The sequence below is a fragment of the Leguminivora glycinivorella genome, chromosome 2 (genome assembly GCF_023078275.1).
Source record: "Leguminivora glycinivorella isolate SPB_JAAS2020 chromosome 2, LegGlyc_1.1, whole genome shotgun sequence".
In the NCBI taxonomy this organism is placed as follows: Eukaryota; Metazoa; Arthropoda; class Insecta; order Lepidoptera; family Tortricidae; genus Leguminivora; species Leguminivora glycinivorella.
Genome location: NC_062972.1, coordinates 17283800 through 17298145, shown reverse-complemented (window position 1 = coordinate 17298145; position 14346 = coordinate 17283800). Strand labels below are relative to the sequence as shown.

The window sequence follows — 14346 nt, the reverse complement described above, 5'->3', positions numbered from 1 at the left end:
CTGAGGTAGTTTGCAAAAAGGTCAAGTTGTTTTCCCCTTATTCCTAAGCTTTGTAGCTTGCGTAGCAGTAAGGTAACAGAGACGGAATCGAAAGCTTTGGCGAGGTCGAGGAAAATACCAATCGTATGGTTACCCCTGTCAAGTTCTAGCGCAATGTTTTGAGTCAAATGATGAACGGCGTCGGAGGTTGATAATTTAGAACGGAAACCGAATTGTGTATCTGACAGAAATGAGTTTTTTTCTAAGTACTGTACAAGCCTGTTGTTAATAATTTTTTCCAAGATTTTAGATATAGCAGGAAGTAGGGATATAGGCCTATAGTTTGTGATACTATCTTTGTTACCGGACTTATATATTGGAATTACAATAGCTTTTTTTAGACACTTAGGAAAAATTCCATCAGATAGGCATTTGTTTAAAATATGTGTTAAAGGAGGAGCTAAGATATGTTTAAATTGTTTCAATATTTTGTTCGAGATGTTATCCCATCCAACTGCACAATTATCTCTTAGATCAGATATAATTCTAATTACTTCTGAGTCATCGGTTGGAAGCAGTACAAAAGACTTAGAGCTATGGTTAGTGGTCGCAGGAAAATAATGTGAGCTAGGGCTGTCCGACTGTCCATATATTTTGTCAGCTAAATTTTTGCCTACATTAACAAAATAATCATTAGCATAATTTGCAGATGAAAGTGGAGAGCTTTGTGTAGTTAATAAGGCAGAGGAGTCATTATTTTTTGGAGTAAATGCTAAGTTCTTTATTCGGTTCCAGACTTTTTGGTATCCTTGCCAACCTTTTCAAGTTCACTTTTTTCGAAATTTGTTTTAATTTTTTTGAGGAGATCGTTGCAAAAATTTCGGTACCTTTTGTAAGTGATCTGTAATATAGAATTGTCCGGGTTTGATTTAGCTTTCAAATGTAGTCTGTCTCTATTCCGCATGCAGCGTATGAGCCCCGGAGAAATATATAAATCTCTCTTGAGTACAGGAGCTTTGATGAAAGTTGATTAAACAAAAAAATATTATTATTGTTGTGAGACATGGGAGAGTAAATTAGATACCATAAACATTGTTGCCCATTCTATAGTTTCCTGTATGGAGATTAGAGGTAAGGAGCGAAAGCTTTAAGTATCAGAAGTGCACATATAAAAAACCATAAACATTGATATAGTTTCCTGTATGGAGATTAGAGGTAAGGAGCGGCGCTGCCATTGCAGGTACATAAGGGTTTGACAATATTTTAGCCTTCTCGGTAGTGACCCCGCCTACGGAGCAAGGGGTCCCGGGTTCAAATCCTAATGAGAGCTTTTTTATTTTTTGATGTGACTACTAATATTTTTCGGTAGACTTTACTGAGTACGAAATGATTTTTTTGTGGGGGGGTTAATATCCAAAAATATTTTGTTTTGTTACAATTTTTAAAAAATGAGGTGTCGAAATTTGCTGATTCTTCTTAGGCACATACCCATTTCAAGCGAAAGTTATGACCAGTGTTGGACCCAGTTAGAGAGTAGATATAATAACAAGCAATATTTGGCGAATTGTATATTAAAGAGGTTTTTTGCACAGAAAACTCTTCTGACTGAGTCTGCCACTGACATTAAGCAAATGTTAGATTGTACCACGGAAACATTAAATGCATTGTCTAACCTGAAAATAAATACAAGCACTTGGGACATAATCATCATTTACATTGTCAGTCATAAATTGGATCCAGAGAGTCGGAAAAACTGGGAATGTAAAGTAAGCGAATCTGTATCTCTGTCTGAGCAGTTACCGACACTGAAACAATTTAAGGACTTTCTACAAACGCGATATCATTCTTTGGAATTTTTAGAACCGAAACCGGGATTTGTCCAACAGAATAAATATTTAAACAGCAATAAAGGGAATTTCAGTCAGGTTAAGGGAAATCAAGTACAAAAGGTTAATAGTTTACATATAGCTAACAATGGTAACAATGGTTCATGTAAATACTGTAAAGGGGAGCATAGGATAATACACTGCAAAGATTTTATTGTTTTAAATGACGATGATAAACGTAATTTTGTTCAAACCAACGGGATGTGTTTTAACTGTTTGGGTTTAAATCACTCTGCAAGATACTGTAAACTAACAACGAATTGTCAAATCTGTAACAGACGACATCACTCGCTGTTGCATCAAAAGGGAGACACGCACGCCAGTGAAGATAGGGAGCAATCAGCCAGTCAAGCTGTGACACGGGATTATACACAGCAAGTCACAGATTCAACGGGAGAAACGACAACGGGAGCCAGTGTCTCAAATCACTTCGTAAATGAAGTCTCAGAGCAAGGGTTACTGGCTACCGCGGTAGTAAAAGCCAAATCACGAGAAAAGCAAGAAGAACATCAACTTATGAGAGCATTGATAGATCCGGGCTCAGAGGTCTCATTTATAAGTTCAGCTGCAGTTAAGAAGCTCAAGCTACAACCTAAAGCTGTGAAGGTTTCAGTAACGGGATTAAGAGGTCAAAAGATAACAGCACTGAAGTCGACAGTTCAAGTCACAATTGCATCGCGTATTGACTCTAGTAGAGCCATTGAAGTTAAAGCTTACGTGATTGACAAAGTTACCTCGAACCAACCTTCTGCAAAGGTATCCATCACCTCATGGCCTGAGTTGCAAGGTGTTGAACTCGCCGATCCTTGGTATCACACTCCAAGTAACATCGACATCTTGTTGGGAGCGAAGGTCTATGCTCGTGTCATTCAAGCAGGTTTAATCAAATCACCACAAGAGACTATGGTGGCACAGAAGACGTCTCTGGGTTGGATAATATGTGGTGAAGTAGATTCACAGGAAGACATCTCTTTCAAGCTGGTTAGCATGCACACTCGGGTGAAACAGTTGGATAGGCCACATTGGGAACATAAGTCAAAACCTACCAACAAACCTAGGCGCTTTACACCTGAAAAGAAAGTTGAGGAGATGTACAAAGGGATTATTGCACGGGATAAGAACGGAGGCCACGTAGTAAGGTTGCCGTTCCAGGATGAACAAGCAGCCTGTGTAAATAGAGGGACCGGAGAGATACCGTGGCGAAGATTTCAATCTCTGGACACGGAACGTCAAATTAACGGGCACCTGCAAACAAATTACAGAAAAGTGTTTCATGAATATAAAGCTTTAAATCACATGGAGCCTTCATACCGTAGAGTAAATGAACTTAAAGAAAGGGTACAGTACTTACCTTACAATGCCGTCGTATGTGAACGTCGCACATGTTGGTATAGATCTCAGAGCAGTGTACAAGGGCATAAACGGGAATACCTTAAACAGTGGTAATAACTGAAATGAAGTCGAAAACAGTCGGAGCAAAACAAGTACTTAAGGTGGTTAAAACGGGTTAAACGGAGCTGAAGAGCTGAAACAAAACACAAATCAAGATGGATGAATATTCAAATGGAAGAAAAAAGAATACTCACCGGGTACCTGTAGTAACTGGATTCTGAAGGCGAAGATCCTAGATGGTTTAAGTAAACATCACTTACTATGTCAAGAGTTGTTTAGAACTATTACTGATTCCTGTAAGATAAAGGAAACAAAACAAAGTAAATATAATGAAGTTTTAAGTTAATAAAAAATAGTTAGTAAGAAACTAATAATATGTGAGAATGCTACAGAAGAAATCAAAGGGGTATATTAGAAATGAAAAGTTTACTTACCTCTTGCACTTCTCAACTCGATGTATCTGAAATAATTCCTAATGGTGGGCGGCTCCAGAAAGCGGACATGATGTAAATACTATTCACAATGTCGTTTAGTTTACTGTTTTAGGGATACGTATCGGGGTAGGTAACATCAGGTACGTCATTTAATATGTGTTTCCAAGGGTAAGAAAAAAGTAATGCGTCATACTTTAGAACTACATGTAAGAGATTATAGTTCTGGCGAAAGAGTTTAATTTTCCACCGGCTAAATGGCAACCAAATGGCTGAAACGCATCCGGGTTTGGACAGGGTAACGTGTGTTCTTAGTTTTACGATCACATAAGATTAGTCGATTGAATGTTGTTTTAGTTGTTTATTAGTTATTCATGTTAAAGTTGAGATTTCTGTTAAATATGGAGTTATATGTTTATGTTTGTTTAATTCTAAATTGAGTTAAGAACTGTTGTTCTTGGTGGGCGGCATGTTCGGAACTGTTATTCCGTAGGTAGAGTAAGTGTCATACTAAGATGTTTAATATATGTCACGAGAGATGTCGCTGTACCAACTGTCACTATTTCTACATCGCGCTATCGAAATGTTTATCGGGAATGTATATAAGGGTTTGGGATTTTTTGTAATATATTGGTCCGGGCCTCGAGGCCGACGACCTCAGCGCTGCGCGCTGAGGTCGTCGACCTCGTTGCCTTAGCCCTATACACCCAGGTGTATAGGCGCCCCGTCCCGTAGCGAGTAAAGGGCGCTTAACCCGCCCGACTCATTGAGAATCCATTACAAAAAAAAAAAAATGTAATATATTGGCTTTATTTGTGACTGGTTGTTTAATTCGTAGTCAATCCTTCACTAGGTAAAGTGCGCCCTTTTTGAAGGAATTAGGAGTACATACAATAGTTGTTGGGGTACACTTGTTAAGTACATGCAGCTCCTGCAAATACACTCAGTGTCAAAAAAATCACACATCTCAATCGTTTGCGTTGAAGCAGTATTGACCCACATATTAGAGAGCAGGGCACGCAGGCCGACTCGTAAGACTATGTGTGGCACTGAGGAACCAGTGAAGTCAGGTCTATGGATTGCTACACTGCTGTCCCGCTTGCACTACTCCGCCGGGGCTATTACCCTTAATATTAAATATGTAAAAGTATGACTATGTGGCCTTATTTGAAAGTTAATTTTAGTTTCTATCGGAAAATGCCATGAAATTCATCGCATTTCTCATAAAAAAGGGCATTTTCACAAAAAGAAACCAGCGTGTATTCTTGATAAAATTACAAAAAAATTTAACACAATAAAATCAACAAATAAAAGAAAAAATAACTTAAAACTAAACTTAAACCCTAGTTTTTCCTCCCCTGGCCCTTTGTGTAGCTTTCAGGCCAGAGAGAACAACCCATATGTCACCTTTACCTCCCCTTTCAAACTCGTCTAGGGTATCAAACCTAGGGAACCAGTCAAATTGCATCCCCGCTTTTTTTCTTTGTAACCACCGTAGACTGGCGATTATTGATTTTAAGAAAATGGTTGAATGGTTTCTTAAAGGACTTTAATTGTACTTTCAAATGATACCAATATTGATAGGTTACGATGAATAAGATTAGAGGTATATCTGCTTGAAACGAATTTTGCGCGAGGTGTAATTTGGTAGACGCCGAATGTATGGGAACGCGTGTCAAGCGGTACTCCCCGCCTACAGGTATGTTCTTGTAGTTTGCTTATTTATTATCCGATCGTAGAAATTTAAAAAGCAACAGATAGCATTCGCAAGATTTACAACTTCACCTAAGAATCCTAAGATGGGGCAAACAATGTAAAAGGGCTTAAGGTGACATATTTGTATCAATAAAACAATAATTAAACACAATTAAATTACACAAAAAAAATTTAAATAAAAAAAGAAACAAAAAGATCGCGGTCAGGATCGAACCTGAGAACATCTGCATACGAAGCCGGCGCACTACCACGGGACTACGTCTTGATTTGCTCTGTTCGACGAAATCAGCCTGGAGAAAAGAACGTCTAATGTCATTTCACGTCGCTGATCATTGAGCGAGACATGCGCTCCAAGCGGAGAGATTTGTAACTGCAATTAAAGGGCCTCAGACGGTCATTTTTGCTACTTTTCTACTTCGACAGATTTTCCTCCTTACCTCTATTCTCCCTGGTTTCCTGTTTTTGTCACTTCGTCTGTTACGTCTTGATTGTTGTGACAACCATCAAGTTGACGTTAGTAGATTTCAATTCCGTTGGGATTTCTTTATGTTGATGTGTTTCATCATGTGTGAATGTTCAGCGGAACAGTGCAAACGGAAGACTTTGGGAACAATAATTATTAAGTTTATCTACCTTTGAACAAAATATCGGTAAGTTTTTATAACATTATAGTTATTTCATATACCTACACGTATAATCCGTACTAGATGTATACAAGTACTAGCTTCTGCCCGCGGCTTCGCTTGCGTTAAGTGGGGGGGGGGGGTTAGAAAGACACAAAAAGTAGCCTATGTCACTCTCCATCCATTTAACTATCTCCACTAAAAAAATCACGTCAATTCGTCGCTCCGTTTTGGCGTGAAAGACGGACAAACAAACAGACACATATACTTTCACATTTATAATATTAGTATGGATATATGTATGACTTAGTATATGCCCTACAGCCGGAAATACGTAATGTAAGCTCTGCAGTAATTGCTAAAGTTTCATCTGAAACTTAGATCTCATATTCCCTCACGGATGGTCTAGCATTCTAATAGATACCCTACAAATTGTAGTATGAACACGTTCAAGGCACAATAAACGTTATTTTTATGTCGGTAGAGTTTGCATTGCTGTCAAATGCTATTCGTTCGAGAGAAAGTCCAATTATAAGCGTTGAGCGGTTGCTACGCCACGTAGCAGAATTTAGCAGGTGCTACAAAACGTAGCAAATTGTAGCCAGAATGTGATTACCGCCACCTATGCTTATCACTTGTTTACCTTTTAATTGTTGTTTACCTTAAAAGGTAAATATCTTTTAATTGTAGGTACCTATTTCCCAACTGACCATATAAAAAAAAACATGCAACGCAAACACTGCGTCGCAAAGAAAACAAAAGAAAGTTTTGTAAGTAAATACATTATTTATCTTATAAGTAATTAAAGTTAATAAACAGGTAAGTATGTACTACCTAGAAGGTACATCATACATAGTTAATTATTCTAGGGTAAGACTGCGCTTAATATTTATTAGGTAACTATTACTCTATCCATGACAATAAATAGTTTGGCCACTACATATTTAATGTTGCTAACGTTATCTCCAACATTCGCTAAGTAGGTACATAAATCTTACATTCTACAATTTACTTATAGGTAGTTTGCTACCCTAATATTATTATCTAAACCCCAGTATACATAGTTATGCTGTTGATATAGACACTTAGGTAGCTTTAGATTATGTTAGTTTCCATACAACATTATATAATACCTATATAGCTAAAGAATTTTGACCCCAGTGATATATTTTTCACTTGAAATGGATAACACTCTAAACTTAATTTTAATTACGAGAAAGAAAAATGAAATTGCTCTAGTTAAAAAAAAAACACTTCTTCAAATCCATATCGTATTGGTGGATTTCGAACCCTAGGAGGCTGATACCTCGCAGGCGGGTCAGGCGGCGGCGCTCGGGCCCCGCGATCCCCCGGACTGCTCGAGCCCGTGGCTCCAGACTGGGCCTCGCCACCCGGGAAAAGTCACAAACTATTACGTGAACGCCGCTTTATTTGGTCGACATGCCGATGTACAATTTCCCCTTTACTAGTTTCTAATGCATAATCGGAGCTACCTAAACTTTCTTTAATAGTACCTTCGAGCCACTTGTCCGCATTCCTAGAACTGTAATTTCTGTACCAAATCGTATCCCCTGCGAGGAAGCTACGGTGGGCACCGCCGGCGGCGCGCTGTTGCCGCGCCTGCGCCTCGCGCGCGTGCGCCCCTCTTTCTGGTTTTAAACAATCCAGCCGCGTGCGTAAACCTCTACCTTGTAAAATGTTGGCAGGACTGTCTCCCGTCGTACTATGTACTGTATTTCTATAAATTAAAAGGAATCTACTCAGAGCTACTTCTGCATCAAGTTGCTGTTTTTGTGCTTTAAGCAAAACGTGTTTACATATCTTTACAGCGCCCTCTGCGGCCCCATTCGACGAAGGATGATAGGGGGCTGTAAATATATGCTCTACACCATTATTTTTCATGAAAAACCCGAATTCCTGGCTAGTAAAGGGAGGTCCATTGTCCGATACTACTTGTATACCTGGGTATACCAAATCTAGCCCAAATTTCTCGCAACTTAGAGATGACCGCGGCCGCAGTGGTACTCGCCATTTTGATGACTTCAGTCCATTTAGAGCACGCATCTACTATTACCAGGTACATAATACCTGCGAGGGGCCCCAAAAAGTCTATGTGCAACCTGGTCCACGGGCGCTCCGGCCACGGCCAGGCGCGCGGGGCCTGTGCCGGCGGCGCGCTGGCCGTCGCCGCGCACACGCCGCACGCCGTGCACGTCCGCTCGATCGCTTCATCGATGCCCGGGAACCAGGCATAACTTCTCGCTAAAGATTTGGTCTTTACAACCCCCATATGTGTTTCATGAAGTTCCCTAATAACCTTGTCCTGGCAGCCCACCGGTATTACCACCCTGTGACCCCACATAATGACTCCAAGTTCTAAATAAAGTTCATTTCTACGGTTGAAATACGGTTTCAATTGTTCAATATCTACGGCATCTGGCCACCCATCTAAAATAAAACTAGTTACCCGAGACAGTAACGGATCTTTTTTTGTTTCATTCTTTAGCACTTTGTAATCTAATAACAGGGCGTCGGACGCAAAGTGAAGGTAAGTTTGTTCGGGCTCTCTTTTCTCATTCTCCACTTCACTTAGTTTATGCGCTTTAATAAGCCTTGATAAAACGTCAGCCACGTTTTGTTCTGATTTCACATATTCTATGTCGAAATCATATGCCGATAAACATAAAGCCCATCTCTGTAACCTACTGGCTGTCATACTCGGTACACCTACATTCGGTCCAAAAATACTAACCAAGGGCTTATGATCCGTGCGCAACGAAAACCGCCTACCATACAAGTATTGATGAAAGCGTTTCACTGCAAAGTATATTGATAACGCCTCTTTATGAATTTGGCTATAATTGCGCTCGGCCGCGGTGAGCGCGCGCGACGCGTACGCCAGAGGGCGCTCGGAGCCGTCCGCGTAACGGTGAGCCAAAATAGCCCCTACTGCGAAGGGGCTAGCGTCGCTCGTGACCACCACGTCCAAGCCGGGGTCGTAGTGCGCGAGCACCTCGGCGCTTGACAACATACTCTTTACCCTGTTAAAAGCGTCTATCTGTTTTTCTCCCCACTGCCATCTAGTATATTTTTGTAACAACGCGTGAAGTGGCGCCAAATAGTTACTAAGATCCTTTACAAATTTAGCGTAAAAATTCACCATGCCTAAAAAAGATCTAAGTTGACTAACATTACTGGGGTATGGCATTTCTAAGATCGGCTTTATTTTAGATTTATCCACACTTAACCCACTTTTGTCAATAACGTACCCTAAATACCTAACTTTATCCTGTAAAAATACGCATTTTTCCTTTTTTAATTTTAAGCCATGCGCCTGCAATCTATCTAATACTGTATTTACCGTTATTAAATGTTGTTTTAAATTACTTCCCGTAATTAATATATCGTCGTAAAACACAACAACGTTATCCATGCCCTGCAACAGCGTACTCATTAACCTTTGAAAAATACCAGGGCTCGATGCCAAGCCAAAAACCAATCTATTGTAGGAAAATAAACCTCGGTGCGTGTTAATGACAGTATATTTTTTTGATTCATCGTCTAGTACTACTTGCGAATAAGCTTGAGACAGGTCCAGTTTGGTAAAATAAGTACTACCGCTAAGACTACTAAACACATCTTCTAATCTCGGAACGGGATATTTGTCGACCAATAAAACTTTGTTCAATGTTACCTTGTAATCGGCACAAAGGCGTAAGCTGCCATCCGGCTTACGTATGGGAACAAGTGGCGTGGCCCAGTCGGAGGCGTCCACAGGCTCGATGACGCCGGCGCTTAACATGGAGTCGAGTTCCGCGTCCACGCGCTCGCGCAGCGCGTAGGGCAGCGGGCGCGCGCGGTGGAACACGGCGGCGGCGCCGGGCCGCACGCGCAACGTCGCCGTGCCGCCCGTGAACCGTCCTAGCCCGCCATCAAATAACTCTTTATGCCTGGAAAAGATATCATTTACAATTTCATTTTCCGTTCCCGACTCAACAAAGTTTACTGGTAAAGGTACTTCGGCACGTAACCCTAAATGTGCCATCCATTGCCGTCCCAACAAATTAGTTTCACGATTCCCCCCCTTAATGACATACAAATCGAGATTCTTTTTGATATTATTGCACTCCACTGGTACATTAATATAACCTAATGGTCTAATTTGACCGTAATCATATACTGTTAAAACTAAATCACAACTCCGTAACGGTACCGACTGGAAACACTTCTCGTACACCTTGTCACTAACACATGATAAAGCGCACCCCGAGTCAATCTCCATTATAAGACGAATATTGTTTACACTGATTGCTATGCTCACCGGTTTGTAATCTGCTAAGGACATCTGATTAATACACTCGTCCTCAGGAAACTCTTATCTTATCTTATCTTAAATCTGCGGGGGCCCTTACGGATACACTTCGACCCATCGGGATCTTTTGTGCAATTACCCCCTACGATCCTAAGATCCTTCAGCTATTCAGGAGCTTCTCGACCATCTCCACGTATCGGATGATGAGGCTCATGGGTAGCTCTCTGAAGTCCTTCGGTGCCAGGTAGCCTGCTCCAAAGTTCTTCATTCTTTGTCTGGCGAGGGCGTGACATTCACACATTAAATGTCTGACGGTCTCTTCCTCTTCGCCACACATGCGACAATCAGTGTTGTCGGCGTGTCCCATCTTGGCCAAAATTCCTTTGACCCCGTAATGGCCTGTGAACACCCCCGTTATAATTTGGAGTTGTCTTTTGCCTAGCTTCCCTAGCTTTTTGCTCCATCCAGAGTCTACCCTCTGCATAAAGAGCTTTGAATGCTTCAGACCAACCAGGGCATCCCACTCTTTTTGGTGACTAGCCTTTGTTTGGTCTTTCATAGCCATTCTGATGGTTCCTTGTGAAAGGCCCACATAAGGTTCCGGACCTATGAAGTTGTCTTCAGATCCGGCCTTGGCAAGTTCATCAGCGTTTTCATTGCCAATGAAGCCTTCGTGCCCCGGTATCCATACCAGTTGCACCTTGTTTTGCCTTCCAAGCTTGTTAAGAGCTTGGATGCCGTTTAATACCAGTCTAGAGGTAACTCTGGGCGATGTGAAGGCTTTGAGTGCCGCTTGACTGTCGCTGAGTATATAGATAGTCTTACCTTGGATTTGTCTAACTATATTCTCATGTACACAGGCAATTATTGCATATGTCTCGGCTTGGAAGACCGTGGCATAATTGCCCATGCTGATACTACCACTGTAGTCATTTGCATAAATGCCTGCGCCCGTACCAGATGCCATCTTGGACCCGTCTGTATACCAGATGATGGTGTTGTCATCAGGGGTGGGTGTCTCCAGACCCTCCTTCCATTCGGCTCTAGTATGGACTTTGGTTTTGAAGTTTTTGTGGAAGATGAATTTCGGTTGCATTTTGTCGCAGCCCATACTCATCAGCCTTCCCATAGAATTGTTGTATTCCATGCTTGTGTGTTTAGTCTTCGGCATGCTATCGCTCCAGAGGCCTGTTAAAGCCAGCCGGTGTAGCGATTTCAGTGCCTCAGACTGTATCACTAGATGTAGCGGCGGGAGATCCAATAGTACCTCCAATGCTGCTGTTGGCGTCGTTCTGAACGCACCCGTTATAGCCATGCATGCTGTCCTTTGTACCTTCATGAGGACATCCTTGCATGTGCTCAGTAATGTCCTTGGCCACCAGGCCAGGCTTCCGTACAGGATTATAGGTCTCACCATCATGGTGTAGATCCACCTTAGTACCTTTGGGTTTAAACCCCATGTTTTGCCGTAAGCTGACCTACACATTCCAAACACTCTAAGTGCCTTGGCTGTGGTCAGTTCGACGTGTCTTTTCCAGTTCAGTTCTTTGTCTAGTGTTACCCCTAGATATTTCACTTCATTGGAAAGTTCAAGTACCCTTCCATAGAGCCTTAGTTGCTCCATGCCAGTAAGGGCCCTTTTCCTGGTAAACGGTACTACCACTGTTTTGCCTGGATTGATGGAGAGTTGTTGGTGGTTACACCACCTCTCCACTTGCCTCAGTGCTGTATTCATGATTTCTGACACCGTTCCCGGGAATTTCCCGTTTATGAGTATCACTAAATCATCTGCATAACCCACTGTATATACTGGGCCCCTATTTAGTTCTTCCAAAAGTGAGTTCACTACCAGGCTCCATAGAGTCGGAGAGAGAACCCCACCTTGTGGACAACCTTTTGTTGCTGTGGCTAGTAATTCTTCCCCCATGAGGGAGGACTTAATTAGCCGGCTGTTCAACATATTACCTATCCAGCGGCAGATGGTAGGTTCTATGCCATGTTTGAGTGCAGCATTATTGATTGCACCATATGTGGTGCGATCAAAGGCACCTTCGACATCCAGAAATGCAGCAAGACATAGTTCTTTGTTTTCTATGGCCTGCTCCGCTCTAGATGTCACCAGGTGTAGTGCTGTCTCCGTGGACTTGCCCGGCTGGTATGCACATTGCAAGCGGTGTAGTGGATGTCTCTTGAGCGGACCATCCCTGATGTGTCTGTCCACCAGTTTCTCCAAAGTTTTAAGGAGAAATGATGATAGACTTATGGGCCTATATGATTTGGCTTCTGTGTAATCCTCTTTGCCTGGTTTGGGCAAGTATGTTACCTTTACTAACCTCCATGCACGTGGTACATGTCCGAAGGCAATACACGCTTTGTACAGTCTACTCAAGTGGGGTATAAGTACGTTAGCGCCTTCTCGTAGTAGTATGGGGTAGATTCCATCTGGCCCCGGGGCTTTATATGGCTGAAATGTCGATAATGCCCATTGTATTTTGTTGTGGTCTACTACCTTTTTCGACGTGTCCCAATTATGCCTGGTCGTGCGAGTGCACTGTTCCGTAACACTAATTGGTTCATCGTCTGGTACACTCTGATTTATTATCGAGCCTGGAAAATGTGTGGCACACATCACCTTGAGGGTCTCTAGCCCCGTTTCAGTCATTCCACCATCACTCCTTCTAATAGAGGTGAGTGGGACTGACTTCGTTGTGGCTAGTGCCTTCGTGAGTCTCATGCCTTCCGGAATGGAACCGATTTGATCGCAGTGGTTTTTCCACGCTTTCCTTTTCGCTTTCCTCACTGCCTTGCTATACTCTGTGAGTTTTCGCGCGTAGAGCTCAAAATCATTACTTCTTTTGGCATCGTTGAAGACAGCCCTAGTTTCTTTCCTGAGTTTTGCTATCTCCGGATTCCACCAGGGTACCTTCTTCGCCAGGATTTTCTTTTCCGGGCAGTTATTTGTCCAAGCCGTATGGACGGCTTGCCCTATTTTGTCAGCTTCAAGTTCTATGTCAGTAATAGAGTTTAGCTTACCATTGGGGTTTCCCAGGTCCGCCTTAAGGTCATCCTTGAACGATAACCAGTTGGTATTCCTGGGATTCCGTTTTAGTATAACTTCTACTTTGATTTTAGTGGTATACCTAAAGCATATATATCTATGGTCCGATAAAGAAATCTCCCCAGAGACATGCCATGAACTAACTTTATTACTTGCGTTGTTGGACGCTAGCGTTATATCAATGACCTCACCTCGCCTAGCATTGACGAATGTCGGCTCATTGCCTTTATTTAAGAGTTGTAGTGAAGAGCTTACCAGGAATTCCAGTACCTTCTCTCCTCTTCTGTTGACATCCGAGCTTCCCCAGATGACGTGGTGTGCGTTCGCATCGCAGCCGATGATCAGGTCAGTGTTCGCCCGGCTGCCGTAGTCAGCAAGATCCCGCAGTTGTGTGGTGATGGGATCCGCCGCCTCGTAGGGAAGGTAGGCTGATGAGATGACTAGTGCCTTACCCCCCCCTTTATTCAGGATCTTGACCGTGGTCAGATCCCTGGAACAGAAAGCATTTAGAAGCATAGCATCAATGCCGGTTTTAACATAAATACATGTCCTCGTATTACTCTCGGGGCAGATATACAGTATCGTCCCGCCAGTACCATTTAAGCCTCTTATCTCTCCCTTGTAAATATATGGTTCTTGAATAAGAGCAATGTCGAACTTGTCGCTTTTTAGCTGCCTAGCCAGAAGGGCAGTGGCGGCCTTATTGTGTTGTAAGTTTATTTGTACACACCTTAGCCCCTCCATTACGGCGGTTAGTGTTTGGCGGTGCTGAGATCAGCGGCCGCCTCCTGGACCGTGTTGTCGCAGGACATGGGCGAAGTGGTGCCCTCCAGGTAGAGTTCCTCCAGACCGCGCAGGTCCTCCGAGCCCGCCACCGATAGGATCGGTGACGACTCTCGGGTCCAGCGCAGCCCGGCGAAACTCTCCCCGACTAGCACCACTTCCCCCG

At 42.6% G+C, this 14346-nt stretch overlaps 2 protein-coding genes across 2 annotated transcripts; both read right to left on the bottom strand.

Moving 5' to 3' along the window:
• Positions 1-7948: 7948 nt before the first annotated feature.
• LOC125238663 (uncharacterized protein K02A2.6-like) lies at positions 7949-10403 on the bottom strand. Its single transcript, XM_048146058.1, has 2 exons — positions 10349-10403; positions 7949-9977 (listed from the first exon to the last, which is right to left on the bottom strand). The coding sequence occupies exon 2, from the start codon at positions 9827-9829 to the stop codon at positions 7949-7951; it is 1881 nt and encodes a 626-aa protein (XP_048002015.1). The 5' UTR covers positions 9830-9977; positions 10349-10403.
• On the bottom strand, positions 9972-14141 carry LOC125238656. The gene is made up of 2 exons (XM_048146047.1): positions 12972-14141; positions 9972-9977 (listed from the first exon to the last, which is right to left on the bottom strand). The coding sequence occupies exons 1-2, from the start codon at positions 14139-14141 to the stop codon at positions 9972-9974; spliced, it is 1176 nt and encodes a 391-aa protein (XP_048002004.1).
• Between the last annotated feature and the right edge of the window lie 205 nt (positions 14142-14346).